The following is an 18043-nucleotide window of genomic DNA, read 5'->3' as shown; positions in this document are numbered from 1 at the left end:
TCTCGATTTGTGTCTAAGAGACTAAGGAACACAAGATCTTCAAAACCCAAAAAAAGTTTCACGAGATAAGTTTGTGAAATGCCTTAATTAAATTAATTAGCCATCATTTAAATTTTTCAAATTGGTTAATTAATAGTAATTAATAAAAGGTGAGAAAGCTCTAAAACTCACACAGATTGAATTTGAGATGATATTAGTCATTGGTGATCCAACAAGAGATTATAAGAGCAGGTCAATGGGAATGAAGATGACACACTTGAGCACAGTGATGACACACTTGAGCACAGTGGTGAGACACAGGGAGAGCAAGTTCCTTGGTAGATCGAGCTATCCAATTGCAAAGTTCGAGCCAGAAGGAAGCAGAAGCAAGAGGGAGCAGCAACAGTGATTTCTAGTCAAGCTCTAGTGTTGGAGAGTCAACAGCAAGAGGATTGCATTATTTCTCAGTGAGGATGACGCAGAGGCTTCAGAGGGTAGATTGATTCAGCTGAAGAGAAGGTCGATTCAGGTGCTATTGGCTGGGAAAATTTCCAAGAGGTCAAGCGAGTCATCTCCAAAGGCAGAGCCAGGCAAAACGACAATTTTTGGGCAACTCCTTAAGCAGTGCGAGTAGGGCCTGCGCAGAGGCTAATGCAAGGGCTTTCGAGTGTCCCAGACAGAGCCAGATTTTGTAGCGGGATCAATTGTCGGGTGAGACAAACTGCCTCACTAATATTTTGGCCAAATTATTTTATTGGAGGATTGCTAGTTCAGGCATCCAGATTATTGTACTCAGATTTTACTATTGCATATAATAAAATAAACGCACAGCTGCTACACCGGCTTTCCCTTCAAGGTTTTTCCAGGGACTTTTGTCCAAAAATATTTGTGTCAATTTTATTGTGTGTTTGCTTTCGAGTGGACAAGACACAGCCAGATTTTGTAGCGGAATCAGTTGTCGGGTGAGACAAATTGCCTCACTAATATTTTGGCCAGATTATTTTGTTGGAGGATTGCTAGTTCAGGCATCGAAATTATTGTACTTAGATTTTACTGCTTCATATAATAAAATAAACCCTCATCTGCTATACCGGCTTTCCCTTCAAGGTTTTTCCAGGGACTTTTGTCCAAAAATATTGGTGTCATTTTTATTGTGTTTCTACATCTATTTTCTCAATTCTAGGTTATTTTCTGCAGCATAATTTTATTGTGAAGAATTGCAGTTTGTTTTATTCGTTATTTGTCGTAACAAATAAACTACATAATGAATCAGTTAGAAGAATAAATTCCAGTTGTTGCATTTCAAGGAATTTTCACATGGTATTAGAGCAATTAAGATCAGATTTGAGGCTTAGTAGCGAGAGGGAGAAAATTTTGCATTTTCAGAGGTTGTTCTAAGCAAAATTTTCCAAATTTGCGCAAACCACAAGGAATTGCCAATTTGTAGAGGCAAAGGGCTCGATCTCCATTTCCAGTCAGGAGGAAAAATCGAACAGTCTTAGAAGCAAAGATTAGCAGGTGTGGGTTTGCCAGATAAAGGGTTCCGGTGAGCAGATTCGTCAGTTCGATCTGGGTGCAGTTGATTTGCAACAACAAATCGGCGCTGGGTGGAAGAGAAAAGAACACTCAAGAGGAATTTCCAAAATTTCTCAGAGAGTTTGCAGATCCAATTTTCAAGAGGAGATCCGAGATGTCCCGTTGCAGCAGGTCGTAGCAGTTTTGCCAATTACCCAGTCCAGGCTTCAGGAGCAGCAAATTGTGTGCCAGATAACGGAGGACATCTGGAAGGTTGAGTGAGTTGTCCAATTGAGGTAGCAGGCAATGTGAGTATCGGAGAAGGGACATCCGGAGGCAGACAGCAGCAAATCTGCGCATTCTAGAAGGGAGAGTGAGTCGCAGAAAGAGGCCAAGTAGTAAAGTGAGGAGATTCCTGTTTATTTCCCCATTTTTTTTATTTTCGCAGAGATGGCCACAGCAGGTCTCAAAGATTAGGATAGACTTGACGGAGCCTCAAACTTTGGCATCTCGAAGGCTAGGATGTTATTCCTGTTGGATGAGCATCGCCTAAAGGAGTTCGTGACAGCAATTGTAGTTGTACGAGCAGACCCTATCTAGTTCCATGAGTATAGGAAGGATATGGCCAAAGCAAAGAGGATGGTCTTGGACGGAGTTCGAGATCATATTGTTCCACATATTGCAGAGAAAGCAACAACAAAGGACATGTGGGATGTCGTTGTGAAGCTATACCAAGATCCATTAGAGAATCAAAAGATGGTTCTCAAGGAGAAGTTGAGGACCACAAAGATGATAAAGGGTGAAGGCGTAACTCCGTATCTTACCAAAATTCGAGATGTCTGAGATGAGCTAGCAGCTATAGGGGAGAAACAAGAGGACAGTGAACTTGTGTGAATAGCACCAAATGGGTTTACCAGCAAGTGGGCCACGTTCGTTCAGGGAATTTCTGGACGAGACAGAATGTCTGATTGGGAATGCCTATGGAGTGGTTTCACACAAGAGGAGCTAAGGTTCAACCTTGTCAAGGGTATTGTTGACCACACTTTGTCAACAGTTCAAGGAAGCAGAATACAAAAACGTGAAGAATTTTTTTCAAAATTCAAAGTCATCAGCCAGCACTATTGCATCATTGTAAACCCAATTTCTACTAGTTGTATTGTAAATGATGCTAGTATGATCGTTTAAATATGTAACACCTAGGTAAGCTTTTGATTTTGTCAAAGTATTTCATCATAGAAAGATTTTTAACCTCACAAAATTATGTGTATTTCTAAACACTGATAATCGGCAGATTTTTTCTTCCAACTTAAACCCCAAAGCTAAGGTGGAATTCATTGAGGTTGAGATTCTGTTGATAAAGGGTTTGCAGCGACTCTCTATAATTCTATCTTCTCCTTCCCAAAAGAAAAGTAAGGTGGAGGTATGGTGAAGGGGGTATGCTTTCAAATCAACGTAAGTAACACAACGTTGTATATCGTTCTTGGAGTAATGGCTTGTGCTAGAAAGGGACGAAGGTTGAGAAGGAGGAGAATGTAGCCCTTGCTAGTAAGGGAAAGGAGAAGAAGGGTCCCAATCCAAGTCAAAGCTCAAAGGGAGGAGAGAAGGAGAAGAAGGATTTGTCGAGAATGAAATGCTTCAGGTGTGGTGAGTTTGGTCACTACAACACTCAGTGTCCCAATAAAAATAATGATAAGAAGGGGGAGCATCAGACCTCATCTTCAACAAACATAGATGAGTTCCAAGTTGGAGGAGTTTGCATTAGTAGCAGCTATACCTCCAGATGGAGGAGGAGCATAGTGCTTCAGAGTTGCAGGATTGGGTAGGATCCAAGGAGGACAACATCAGACAGATGTTTCCTCATGGATCATCACCTTGGCTACAGGGGCCCACAGTTTTTAGTAGCAGGATGATCAGTGTCAATAGGCGCAATCAGATCTTGAGGGACAGTTGCAAAGACTAGTTGCAGTCAGTTACAAGAGGGGTGCAAAGATAGATGAGCACAGTTACTCAATAGACAATGCAGATACTACTTGCAGTTAGAGGCATAGGAGACAATTTCAGAGCCAGTATAGGGACACAGTGGATCAATAGATTGTTCTCAGTTGCAGTAGTTTTATCAGCAACAGCAGCATGAGATCAAATGCAACACAGAGCAGTGTTGGAAACAGTGCAAGGTGGCACAGTTCAGCGTCAACAATACACAGATGCAAGATGGTTCAGATATCGGGTTAGCAGATGAATCAAAGTATGCACAGTAGCTTGGTTGACAGTGACAGGTTGTTAGAGGTGTCAGACATTGGCAATGTGAGGGAATACATTATGGGAGAGAACACCTTCCTCGCTGAGAGGGAGTGGTAGTTTTTGTAGCATCGAACAGGTGTTCTAGTCTCGATTTGTGTCTAAGAGACTAAGGAACACAAGATCTTCAAAACCCAGAAAAAGTTTCACGAGATAAGTTTGTGAAATGCCTTAATTAAATTAATTAGCCATCATTTAAATTTTTCAAATTGGTTAATTAATAGTAATTAATAAAAGGTGAGAAAGCTCTAAAACTCACACAGATTGAATTTGAGATGATATTAGTCATTGGTGATCCAACAAGAGATTATAAGAGCAGGTCAATGGGAATGAAGATGACACACTTGAGCACAGTGGTGAGACACAGGGAGAGCAAGTTCCTTGGTAGATCGAGCTATCCAGTTGCAAAGTTCGAGCCAGAAGGAAGCAGAAGCAAGAGGGAGCAGCAACAATGATTTCCAGTCAAGCTCTAGTGTTGGAGAGTCAACAGCAAGAGGATTGCATTATTTCTCAGTGAGGATGACGAAGAGGCTTCAGAGGGTAGATTGATTCAGCTGAAGAGAAGGTTGATTCAGGTGCTATTGGCTGGGAAAATTTCCAAGAGGTCAAGCGAGTCATCTCCAAAGGCAGAGCCAGGCAGAACGACAATTTTTGGGCAACTCCTTAGGCAGTGCGAGTAGGGCCTGCGCAGAGGCTAATGCAAGGGCTTTCGAGTGTCCCAGACAGAGCCAGATTTTGTAGCGGGATCAATTGTCGGGTGAGACAAACTGCCTCACTAATATTTTGGCCAAATTATTTTATTGGAGGATTGCTAGTTCAGGCATCCAGATTATTGTACTCAGATTTTACTATTGCATATAATAAAATAAACGCTCAGCTACTACACCGGCTTTCCCTTCAAGGTTTTTCCAGGGACTTTTGTCCAAAAATATTTGTGTCAATTTTATTGTGTGTTTGCTTTCGAGTGGACAAGACACAGCCACATTTTGTAGCGGAATCAGTTGTCGGGTGAGACAAATTGCCTCACTAATATTTTGGCCAGATTATTTTGTTGGAGGATTGCTAGTTCAAGCATCGAAATTATTGTACTTAGATTTTACTGCTGCATATAATAAAATAAACCCTCATCTGCTATACCGGCTTTCCCTTCAAGGTTTTTCCAGGGACTTTTGTCCAAAAATATTGGTGTCATTTTTATTGTGTTTCTACATCTATTTTCTCAATTCTAGGTTATTTTATGCAGCATAATTTTATTGTGAAGAATTGCAGTTTGTTTTATTCATTATTTGTCGTAACAAATAAACTGCATAATGAATCAGTTAGAAGAATAAATTCCAGTTGTTGCATTTCAAGGAATTTTCACATGGTATTAGAGCAATTAAGATCAGATTTGAGGCTTAGTAGCGAGAGGGAGAAAATTTTGCAGTTTCAGAGGTTGTTCTAAGCAAAATTTTCCAAATTTGCGCAAACCACAAGGAATTGCCAATTTGTAGAGGCAAAGGGCTCGATCTCCATTTCCAATCAGGAGGAAAAATCGAACAGTCTTAGAAGCAAAGATTAGCAGGTGTGGGTTTGCCAGATAAAGGGTTCCGGTGAGCAGATTCGTCAGTTCGATCTGGGTGCAGTTGATTTGGAACAACAAATCGGCGCTGGGTGGAAGAGAAAAGAACACTCAAGAGGAATTTCCAAAATTTCTCAGAGAGTTTGCAGATCCAATTTTCAAGAGGAGATCCGAGATGTCCCGTTGCAACAGGTCTTAGCAGTTTTGCCAATTACCCAGTCTAGGCTTCAGGAGCAGCAAATCGTGTGCCAGATAACGGAGAAGGACATCTGGAAGGTTGAGTGAGTTGTCCAATTGAGGTAGCAGGCAATGTGAGTATCGGAGAAGGGACATCCGGAGGCAGACAGCAGCAAATCTGCGCATTCTAGAAGGGAGAGTGAGTCGCAGAAAGAGGCCAAGTAGTAAAGTGAGGAGATTCCTGTTTATTTCCCCATTTTTTTTATTTTCGCAGAGATGGCCACAGCAGGTCTCAAAGATTAGGATAGACTTGACGGAGCCTCAAACTTTGGCATCTGGAAGGCTAGGATGTTATTCCTGTTGGATGAGCATGGCCTAAAGGAGTTCGTGACAACAATTGTAGTTGTACCAGCAGACCCTATCTAGTTCCACGAGTATAGGAAGGATATGGCCAAAGCAAAGAGGATGGTCTTGGATGGAGTTCGAGATCATATTGTTCCACATATTGCAGAGAAAGCAACAACAAAGGACATGTGGGATGTCGTTGTGAAGCTATACCAAGATCCATTAGAGAATCAAAAGATGGTTCTCAAGGAGAAGTTGAGGACCACAAAGATGATAAAGGGTGAAGGCGTAACTCCGTATCTCACCAAAATTCGAGATGTCTGAGATGAGCTAGCAGCTGTAGGGGAGAAACCAGAGGACAGTGAACTTGTGTGAATAGCACTAAATGGGTTTACCAGCAAGTGGGCCACGTTCGTTCAGGGAATTACTGGACGAGACAGAATGTCTGATTGGGAATGCCTATGGAGTGGTTTCACACAAGAGGAGCTAAGGTTCAACCTTGTCAAGGGTATTGTTGACCACACTTTGTCAACAGTTCAAGGAAGCAGAATACAAAAACGTGAAGAATTTTTTTCAAAATTCAAAGTCATCAGCCAGCACTATTGCATCATTGTAAACCCAATTTCTACTAGTTGTATTGTAAATGATGCTAGTATGATCGTTTAAATATGTAACACCTAGGTAAGCTTTTGATTTTGTCAAAGTATTTCATCATAGGAAGATTTTTAACCTCACAAAATTATGTGTATTTCTAAACACTGATAATCGGCAGATTTTTTCTTCCAGCTTAAACCCCAAAGCTAAGGTGGAATTCATTGACAAGATCTTAAGTGAGTCCTAATGTTATATTGAGGCTATTGTAAAAGTGTGTTTGGGAATAATTTTAGCACATTTGGCTAAATTATTTTATTACCACACTTTGTCAACAGTTCAAGGAAGCAGAATACAAAGACATGAAGAATTTTTTTTTAATTCAAAGTCATCAGCCAGCACTATTGCATCATTGTAAACCCAATTTCTGCTAGTTGTATTGTAAATGATGCTAGTATGACCGTTTAAATATGTAACAACGCCTAGGTAAGCCTCAGAATTTGTCAAAGGATTTCATCCTAGGAAGATTTTTAACCTCACCGAATTATGTGTGTTTCTAAACACAGATAATCGGCATATTTTTTCTTCCAGCTTAAACCCCAAAGTTAGGGTGGAATTCATTGACAAGATATTAGGTGAGTCCTAATGTTATATCAAGGCTATTGTAAAAGTGTGTTTGGGAATAATTTTAGCACATTTGGCTAAATTATTTTATTACAAGTACACTTGGTTTCATACTAGATCATATTGTGTCGCAGAATTGGGTAAATTATTGAGAGTCTGAATCTAAATGTGTATTTCCCCTTTCAAGTGTTGATATTGTAATAATTTGATGTAAAAATTATTTTAGCGCATAGTTACTCATAGTTGGACACCATGGCTAAAATATTTGAGGGTGAAAAAATCATTAAATCCCCTCTAGTGTCAATTAATTAATTTTTCTAGCTAAATTAAATAAAAATCCTAAGCCAGAAAATTAATTAATTTTGAGTAAAAAATAATTATAGAGAGATTGATTTCTCTCCAAGTGGAAAATAATCAAAAAATCGTGGGTAAAAGAAAAGTCAATTTTTGGAGGCCGCCCACTAAGGGGGGCCTCCAAAAATTGCAGCGCAGAGCAGTGTTAGCAGCAGTGCAGGGTGGCACAGTGCAGTGTCAGCAGCAGCATAGATGCAGGATGGTTCAACTACAAGGTTAGAAGATGAATCAAAGTATGCGCAATAGCTTGGTGGACAGTGGCAGGTTGTTACAAGTGTCAGAAAGCAGCAGTGTGAGGGAAGATACTATGGGAGAGAACAACTTCCTCGCTAAGAGGGAGTGTTAGTTTTTGAAGCGTCGTACAAGTGTCCTAGTCTTGATTCTAAGAGACTAAGGAACACAAGATCTTCAAAACCCAGGAAAAGGTTTAACGAAATAAGCTTGTGAAATGCCTTAACTAAATTAGTTAGACATCATTTAATTTTTCATAAGTCTAACTTAGGAAAACTAGTTAATTAATAGCAATTACTTAAGGAAAGGTGAGAAAGCTCTAGAAACTCACACGAATTAAGTTTGAGAGGATCTTAGCCATTGATGACGATTTAATCATGGTCGTTGGTGATCCCACGAAAGATTATAAGAGCAAGTCAATGGGAATGAAGATGACACACTTGAGCACAATTGTGAGACACAAAGAGAGCGAGTTCTTTGGCAAATCGAGCTATCCAGTTGCAAAGTTCGAGCCAGAAGGAAGTAGAACAAAGAGGGAGCAGCATTAGTGATTTCTTGTGAAGTTCTAGTACCAGAGAATCAGCAGCAAAAGGGCCACATTATTTCTCAGTGACGTTGATGCAAAAGAAGCGCAGAGGCTTCAGAGGCGGATCGATTCAGCTGAAGAGGAGGTTGATTCAGGTGCTACTGGCCGGGAAAATTTTCCAGGAGACCAAGCAAGTCATCTCCAGAGGCAAAGACAGGCAGAATTGTTGATCAGTGGTTGTCAGTGATGTCAACCCAAGTAGCACCAGGAGCTACCCTGATCTTGCAAGGGCATTTTGACTTGAAAACTCATTATTTTGCGTCAAATATCTTCTCGATGGATTCTACTCGTTGATATGTTTCCATTGATATATGGTACGCCTCCTAGTTCTTCACAGTTTGAGAGTTATTTGCGTTTGAAGTTAATAACCCCAATTAGTGGGCTAAAACCCTATGGGGTTGTGGCATGGCACCCATGGTTGTGGTCATTGAATAGTCAATAATTAATAATATTTTTTTGCTCCTAAAATCCCTCCAATATTCACTTGTTGAGGACCCTCTCAACTCAAGACATTCATATAAATAATGACCCTCATATCCTCCTCATGTAGGGATTTTGTGGCTTCAAACAGGTCATCATGGCATTTTCGCTATAACTTTTTTTCCGCGAAGCTTCAAAAGCTGAAATCTTGATGAACCTCGTGACCGAATTTCAAATCTTGGTTCGCTATATTTTCAAAGATATGATCTGAGGAAGTTAGGATTTTTGCAGGCTCCCGAATTCAATGTCAAACAGGTGACGTTGGGAAAATCGTCATAACTTTCTCTCTGAGCATTGGATTCAAATTTCGTAAATAGTCATAGAAAGAGGACAGACTGTAGTTTGTTGAGTAGCATTTTCAGGGCCGAAGGTCACAACAGTGACACATGGCACTTCGTACAAGTTCGCTCTACTGAACCAAGCTATAATCAAGTCATCGTGGGAGATTGGGCATAACTCTTTCTTGAAGAATCCAACCTTGATCAAACTTGTGGGGTTGCAAAGAGGACTCAAAGGGCTACCACAGGACGAAATTTCAGAGCCTACAGATCCAAAATGACATAGATACAACAGATTCAATATCGAGCTCCTAGAAGGCAAGAAAAAACATGCATTCAAGGATCACTGCAGTAAGGACCACACATCAATAGTCAAGGGTAAGTCTCCTACAGCAAGGTATGTATGATTAAGTGTTTACATTTGAATTTTGAGTATCATCTCTGACATATGTTTTTGCAGGACAACGTAAGTATATACAGGGTCTCGGTTATATCTCTATGTCTCTATATGTCACAGTTAGTTTTGATACCACATTTCAGATGTCCTATTCTTGATACTACACATTTGATGCTACACCAAGTCTACTAAATCTATATGATGTTGTAAGTTCATGTTACTTGAATGGTCTTTGTTGTTGTACTTAGAACTTGGTTCATCACAAGTCTAGGGTCTGTCATCAATTTCTATTGTATATATCTTTAGGTCAGTTTTGGATATAGTCTTGCATAGAGTCCAGGCCTATATCAAGAGTGGGAGTCTTTGTCTACTACTGCAACAAGTCAACAACAAAAGTGACAAGAACATTTCAGGTACGCATTGTAATTTTAATTTGTATTTATTCATTATTATGCACTTACATGTGTTTTGCAGGCAGAGGTAAGTTGAAGGGTATTTTGTTTTTCCTTTTGAGATTGGGTTTCGCTGGGAAAATTTGCATGCAGGTAGAAGAAGATTCAAGGACAACATCAAGCGAGCATTCAAGAGTTGAAGTATCAAATCAAAGGAAGCATTGCAGCGGGACATCCTTTAAAGACATGACAGCCATCTGTATATTGTGAAGAAGTGTCAAGGCCAAGAGTCATCATTGTAAAGTTGTAAAAGAGTCATTTGTAAAAGTGTCATCATTGGAAGAGTCATTATTGTAAAAGAATCAATCTGCCTAGAGTCGAAAAGGCATTGTTGGGAGGTATAGGAGTCTCTGTTGGGATGATGTCATGGTTGGGTTGCAGGTCATAGTGTGATTGGGTGTTCGGTCAAAATCATTGTAAATCATATTGTATCGTGGATCATTGTCCCTGGTACAGGAATCCACACTCTTATCACATTTCAGTCATTATAGGGTGGCAGGGAGGTGCTAGGCAGGTGCATAAAGTCGCCTACAAGTTGGAACCTGTGAACACAGGGTGGTAGGTTGGTCTAGGGTGTTGGGGCATCCATTCAGTTGATTACTGAAGAAACCAGGGCATTGGGGCGTCCTTCCAGTGGGAGCTGGAGAAGAATGATTTTCTAGAATTCTAGGAAGTTGTTGCTTTCATTTCAGTTGGGGCTGAAGATTAAAGAATTTATTAGAAAAGCATTCGGTGGTTTTGACCCAAAGGGGGTTTTCCACCTAAAATTTTTGTGCCTCTTGTGTTCTTTTATTTACTGTTATTATTGCATAAACATTAATAATAATTGAAGATTAACTAATGCTCTGAAAAGATTTAAAAGTGCTAATTGCTAAGGAATATTGATTCACCCCCCCCTCAGTTTTTTCCAACAAGAATGACAGTTTCCGAGCAGCTCCTCAGACAGTGCGAGTAGGGCATGCGCTAGGCTTGCGCAAAGGATGACGCAGGGGCTTTCGAGTGGCCCAGACAGAGCCACATTTTGGTGCGGGATCAATTGCCAAATTATTTTGATGGAGGATTGTCAGTTCAAGCATCTAGATTATTGTACTTGGATTTTGCTGATGCATATAATAAAATAAATCCTCCTCTGTTGCACAGGTTGTCCTTCGAGGTTTTCCAGGGGACTTTTGTCCGAAAATATTGGTGTCATTTTTATTGTGTGTGTGTGCATCTATTTTCTCAGTTCTAGTTTATTTTTCGCAGCATCATTTTATTGTGAAGAATTGCAATGTGATTTATTCATTATTGTCGTAACAATTAAACTGCATTTATTTGTTATTGTCATTATTCCAGTTGTTGCATTTCAAGAAATTTCACAGTGTGAAATATAATTTCTAACAGCTAAGACAAATTATGGTGGATGAATGAACTTAGTTCTACAAAGACAAGCTCAAGACCTCTAAGCCACATACCAAGACACTTGTAGTAACATTTAATTCAAAAGTCTGAAGACCACAAGCAACTAAAGACAAATCAATGTTCTTAGATGACCGATGTGACACTTGTAGTAAAATTTAAGCCATGACTTTAAGACCACGAGCAACTAAAGGGCTATGTCATAGGGTTCGGCGAACCTGAAGCTTCAGGTTTGAAATTCGGCGAACCTGTAAAAAAATTTGAAGTTCGTTCAGGTTCGCCGAACCTGAAAGTCGAACCTGAAGGCGAACCTCAACGAACCCGAACCCAGTCGAACCTAAACGAACTTAAACGAACCTGAAAAATCGAACCTGAATAAAAAATCGAACCTGAATGGATTTAACGCGAATTTCAAGGGTTTTTTTTTAGGTTCGATGGTTTTTTTTGGCGGTTTTAGTTGCCTGTTTGACAACGAGTTAATTGGTCGAAAGGTGTGTTGCTCGCCCACATCATTTTATCGCATCAACACCTGTCACCGAGCGATCCCAAACGTAAACATAAAATACGTAGTTAGAAAGAACCGCTGACCTCCGCAATGTTGTTCCCACTTATGTTCTCCCACATGCACATACATATAAATAGTTAGTTTAGAAGGACACCCATCTTTCGTATTTTGTTTACGGACTGCACAGCAATGGCGGGCAAGAGACGTCGCGATGACAGAGAGAACCCTAAAAAAGAAGGCACTCCCCTTACTTCTACGACATTGAATCCTAACTGGGCACAGCTCAAAGCGGTAAGTTTCATATTACCCTAAATTCGTTTCAAACATAAAATCGTCTGCGAATCGATGTTTATGCCCAAAACTGAAACAAGATAACGATACCGCAAACATGGTGTTCTGATTCTGATTCTTAAATTTGCAGAAACTGAATTCTTATACTGACAAACGTAAACACTTCAAGCCGGAGGCCAAAATAACACAATTTCGGGCCTCAGGAGGGAAAAGTTCAGGTATAATGATGAGTTTCAGCTTATTCGAAGGGTTTACAGGGTTCGGTCGAGTTCTTTTTCGTTTATCTGTAATTGTTCTGTCCACAACAACAAACTTTAAAATAAAAAACGTGATATAAGCGTCGAATACTCTGAATTTATTAAACAGTTAACAATCTATAACAAAGAACATTTCTAAAAAAATGACTTGTTGTTATGATCCTATATAGCAAAAAAAGCACTACTACTGCAAAAGACTAAGATGGTCCGAATAGTAGCGGAACTATAACAGAACTAAAACCCCAATTGAATAGAAGTAATTCAAAAATAGCAAATTATTACGGCCTAAGAGCCATTAACTCTGGATAATTGTTTTGAGTCTTTGTCTAGTGATACCTTCATTGAACCCTATTATTTACCGTGAGAAATAAAACAATCTCAGTACTGCTTTTATACCGAGAGTCTTGGCTTGAACCATCCAAACGCCCCATGCCTGCTATTTGTTAATATTCAAATGCTGTATCTACCTTACCTTTTTCTGTACGACCGGAATTTTATTTTGTCATATATATATATATATATATATTGAAAAATATGTATAGTCGAACCTAATGCCAAACCTCATTCGAACCTGATCGGAAAATTCGAACCTGAATCGAACCTAATCGTTGTCGAACTCGAATTCGAACTCGAACCTTGTGACATAGCTAAAGGGTTAGCAAAGCTATAGTTAAAAGACTTAAGACACCAAAATGTCAGACCAGTTGGTATCAAAAGTTAAAACCAAGGTAAAAGCTCACAGGCACAAATATTTTCTGATCACTTTCCATTAGAATCGTTAGTTTAGAAAATTATTTCTGCAATAACTAATACTTGCTTGCATCACAATACTGCTCATTATTGGTGAGTAGTTTATAATCAATCCATGCTTATTTTTAACTCACAAATTTCATCAATGACAGTAGTGCACACTATCTTAAATCACTAAAAATCTCGAAGATTGAGGTATACCGTTAAAGAGTATAACAAATATTTAATAGCATATAGTCAGCATGAACAAACAACATGCACGGTAGCAAATAGAACATATTACAGTAAATGAAATTTGAGAAGTAGACCAGCTAATGATAAAATAGTCAGTGACGAAGGGAAAGCATGGAGAACATGAAAACCCAAACAGGCTTGCAATGTAGACTGGATGCAGCTTTCTAAAATAGCTATCCAACTCCAAATTCTAAGTGATAAAGAAATGAGGAGAATTTATATAGTCATGTACTTTAGAATGATTGAACTAAAATCTGTTTCAATATGTTTAACTTGAATATGCAAGTTATTGATTTTAAATCTCTTCGGAAATCTTATGATGGATTAAGGAAGCAGTTTACTCTGCATATCACATGCTACCCTGCTTCGTAGAGCCACCCCAAGGTTTTTGTTTTCCTCTTACACTGTGGTTGCATTTATTCTTCAGTTTATAAGCATGGAGAAGAAATCCATGTCACAAAAAGTAACTACTGGAGACTAATCCGACCCTTTATACATGGTTTTAATGAATTACTGAGAAAGCCCATGGATAAAAAAATATGAGACGTGTACCATGTCTGTATAGTTAGATTTTCTCGAGCCTTCGTCACCACCATAGTACATGTGATATTTTTCGTACCTACAAGGTTATAGAAAAAAAATCAATTTTCAATTTGAGATCGCATAGAAATTCAGAATCTCAACTAAATATAGTCAACAAAACTAAATTAAAGAAAAATACAGCTTCCAGAACTCACTTTTGAAATTCTTGCTGATGTAAAGACAGACTTCTATCGTATTCTTATAGATGTAACATAACTCTTACTTCCAGTCCAACAAAGTCAATGAGTTTCTTTTGGAACTAAGAAGAATTCTATCTCCTGTTTAGTTTGTATTATATGGCACTACCTGTGCTATCATAGTACAATATTGTACATAACAATGTTGTCAGATTCAAACTCTTTTAAGACTACGTTGGCCTGTGACTCGGCAAGACTCGGCAACTCCTTTCAGTTTTGGTAAAGAGAAATAAAACTCAAAATATGGTAAATTTTGTGCGCACGAAAGATATACCAATGACATTTCCAATCCATATAAATTATAAAACCACAGTCTATGCAGAAATTCATAACATCACCTCATAAAATATCATAACACAACATTTGACGCTTGATATTTGTATGCAAAACAGAAAACTGAAAGATGATTCCATAACCAAATTCACAAATATTATTCAATTCAAACACATAACTCTCTTAGTCTTATAACATAAATAGAAAATCAAAATAGGAAGTGTCTTCAAGTCCAACTTGAGATAGGTTAGCCACTAGCATGGCAGGATACAGGTTTGGCATCATTCATTTAATTTTTAAATTTATTTCTTTTATGGACCAGGTCTGTAGGCTGAGATGTCAGTCTACAGGCCTGTAGGCTGATTACAACCTACAGGCCAATTTATCTTACATGACCTTGGGATGGCAGCCCAGCCAGCCTACAGGCCTTTAGCCTGAGGCTGTCATCCTACAGGACTGTAGTCCGCTAGTATAAACTAAAAAGCATAACTAAGTTACTTTGATACGTTGAAATTGCAAATGTGGGGTTTCTTGGTCGCTGTTTTTGGGTCAGCTGAGCCTAGGTCAGACACTCCCAAGTCTGAGGCCAAGACTCCCGAGTCTGGCAAGTGGGGAGTCTGCGAGGAGGGTCTCTGGGAGTCACTTATCCCAGCGCTGACTTGGTGAGACTCGGCCAGACTCAGGAATCTGAAAGAGTCTGACAACACTGATAGATATTACTCAGGAGTGTGAAGAGAGCCTGGCAACACTGGTACATAATATCTAGGTGATTTAATATCAACTTTATTGTTTTGTTGGAGCAAATGACGAGGACAACAGCACAACAACTTTTAGTTGCCATGGTAAACCCATGTCAGGTAGTTCATAGTTGAACTATATAGCTAGGCGAAGAGGACATTGAATACCCCCACAAACAAAAACATATGTTCTGGCAACACGAAATGAGAAATGAAAAAGAAAGGGGGCTAAAGGGCTAAAAGGTCTTGAGGGATAAGAAACATGAACACAACCCAACATATACTATGCATATAAAATTGATCAGTAATGTACTAATGTAGTGTCTACACAGGAACCGAAATGAGAAAGAGAACAGAACGAGAAACAGATCTCCTCGTCATGTTTTTCGTAACGTATTCAAAACGTAAGTGTCTAGACAGGAACCGAAATGAGAAAGGGAACAGGACGAGAGACAGATCTCGTCATGTTTCTCATAACGTATTCAAAACGTGCACTAGAAGAAATCCAGTTCTACAATTCTTGGGGTGAGGTCATAATTTTTTATTGTTCAAATTACATTTTTTAATTTACAGATAGATCAGCCCCCAAAAAAACTCTGGGCACTCGGCTCGGCTGGTACAAATTCAACAACTCAAATCCCAGGGAAAAAGAAAAAGGTAAAATATTTAGATTACGCTCATAGTAATCAGAGAGAAGACTGAAAACAGGTCAAAACCCCAAAAATAGATCCAAGGAAACCCCAGCGATTAAGCATTGCGCTTGGAATTTCAATGTTTTTCCATAGCCAAGCCCAGGTTGGCATTTGATTGTCAGATTAGAAACTTCTACAACAGCTCTAGACATCTTTGGAAACAAGTAATTGAATACCATTAATATTTCCCACCAGATGAGATACCTAGTCTTTTGGTAGCATGCAGTTACTGTGTTTACAATAAAACAAAGTGTAGGGAGTCAAGCGTAACCCTCCCCTTGCTATGTGACAACGGTCTTTACCTCTTTGTAGATTATAGAAGTAATGGCGTAAGCCTGCCTACCCCTGTCACGTGACCATGGTATTTAGCTCCTTGTAGATGATAAAAGTAACAGCTGAACCAATACCAAGCAGCCTAATAACAAGGTCAAGTCAGTATTTATGTGGAATGAAACCTCAACATAGGGATACACCATTGCAGCAAGATCCAAGATAGCCTGTAACATCACACGTTTGGTCTCCAGGGTGATAACCTCATCTACAAGAAAATGCTCCTACGGCCCTTAAAACAGAGTACTCTAGCTAGTCGCTACTAAAACCAAGCCGTTTCTAGACTGTGACTACTAAACTTCAATCTTTATTCTTTCATTGCTCTTCAAGGAGAAAACAACCAAGCTTACAAAAACATCAATGGATTCCACGAATCCTGTAGAAAGTTTCAAAATTTTCAGTCTACTGCAGAGTGAGGGCCTTGTCAAAACTCCGGCAACCTGCAAGCAAACGCTCCTACTGCTCTTAAAACAAAGTAACTGTAGCTTGCAGCTACTGCAAAAGCCAAGCCGATTACACATTGTGACTGCTAAAATTCGGTCGCTATTCTTTCATTGCTTGTCACGAAGAAAACATCAATAGATGCCAAAAATTAGCAGATATATTACAAAAAAATCAATGAAATCCGTAGATGCTGTAGGCCTTTCTTCATCAGAGCAACTTTGAGAAGAAACAATCCAAAAAGTTCAAAAAATCTTTGTAAATAGCTAGTAAGAATCCAGATCGTTTTCACTCCTAGAGAATGGCGACTTATATTCTCAGACATAGCGCACCATATCCAGTGCCTTGAAAAACCTTCATACTCATTTTCACTGTGTTTTTTGAATTCTCGGGCTTACAAAACCCTGGCCCGTCACAGAACACATTCATAGGGGAGAAATAGAGACAGCGCGAAATACAGGATCGAAAAGCTTACTCTTCAACAGCGGTCAGCATTTGTTCTTTCTCAATGTTGCCTCCCATTCCTGAGGCCAGATCCAACGCTCCTCCTCCTGTTGCCATTCCTGAGATATAATCACGCATCACAAATCATTATAATGCATTCTTGTAAATATCAAGAAAACCTGTGCAGATCATTTTAGCACATCAAATATTTTTATAAAGATCCTCCAGAACATCTTTCGAACAAACTTCGCACGTTAGCAGGCATATCTAACCAAAAAGAGAGAAAGAAAGGATCAATGCAGAATTTATACTTAAAATCAAAGCTTCAGTAAAGCTCTTAGACATGATTTTTGTGTGGTGGCAAAGAGATCTCACAATAAGAGGCACTGTGTGTACCTGAAACAGAGTTTTAATAAGCGATTCAGTGAATCTTTATGAACCCGCAAAATTCGTTAATGGCTTCACTGCTACGATTTAGGGGTTAGGGGATCATAAGGAGCAGAAGGAATCCCTGTGCACAATAATAGATTACATCGGTTTTTGGCAACGCAAGCATAGCTGGTGGAAATGAACCGAGATTCAAACATAAAACCAAGCCAGCTATATAATAACAATTGAGGTTCGTCTGTTTCGGTGGCAAAGCCAGGGAATTGATCGTGCGATCTGGCTATCGGATGCCACGTCACAAAAAGATAACATGGGCCGGGTGTTGTGAAAAGCACATTGAATTAATTTTTGTTTCAACAAAGGAATAGAAAATGAATGAAATTTTAACATTCCAAATATAGTCTATGTTTACTTGCTTTTTGTTTTTTAATTCAATCTTTTTATTATTCAAATTAATGATGAGCTAACTCAATCTTTTTATTATTCAAATTAATGATGAGCTAACTTAATTTTTTAAGAGTTCCTTCATTGAAAAGACAATGCAAGGAACTGATGTTGTAATTGTTTTTGGTGTCTATGAAAGCATCACATTCCAAAATAAAATGTTTTTCCGATTCCACTGCCCCTAACGTGCAAAAAGTACATACTCGTTCTTGC

At 39.1% G+C, this 18043-nt stretch overlaps 2 protein-coding genes across 2 annotated transcripts in view; one reads left to right on the top strand and one right to left on the bottom strand.

Moving 5' to 3' along the window:
• Positions 1 to 17651, bottom strand: part of LOC149155549 (cycloartenol-C-24-methyltransferase-like) — a 187674-nt gene extending 170023 nt beyond the window's left edge. Inside the window, exons 1-3 of the mRNA XM_089445687.1 lie at positions 17396 to 17651; positions 17031 to 17118; positions 13856 to 13922 (exon numbers count right to left, since the gene is read on the bottom strand). Of these exons, the coding sequence (XP_089301813.1) occupies positions 13856 to 13922; positions 17031 to 17116 (153 nt within the window). The 5' untranslated portion in view covers positions 17117 to 17118; positions 17396 to 17651. The remainder of the gene's footprint in view (positions 1 to 13855; positions 13923 to 17030; positions 17119 to 17395) is intronic.
• LOC149155550 (uncharacterized) lies at positions 11888 to 12701 on the top strand. The gene is made up of 2 exons (XM_089438073.1): positions 11888 to 12062; positions 12193 to 12701. Exons 1-2 carry the CDS (start codon positions 11961 to 11963, stop codon positions 12397 to 12399), a joined length of 309 nt encoding a protein of 102 aa, XP_089294199.1. The 5' UTR covers positions 11888 to 11960; the 3' UTR covers positions 12400 to 12701.
• Positions 17652 to 18043: the final 392 nt, after the last annotated feature.

This window comes from Pinus tabuliformis, chromosome 9 (assembly GCF_031772625.1).
Source record: "Pinus tabuliformis cultivar Carrire ecotype Pingquan chromosome 9, CPIR1, whole genome shotgun sequence".
In the NCBI taxonomy this organism is placed as follows: Eukaryota; Viridiplantae; Streptophyta; class Pinopsida; order Pinales; family Pinaceae; genus Pinus; species Pinus tabuliformis.
The sequence above is the reverse complement of the archived record's forward strand: the minus strand, read 5'-3'. Positions and strand labels throughout refer to the sequence as shown.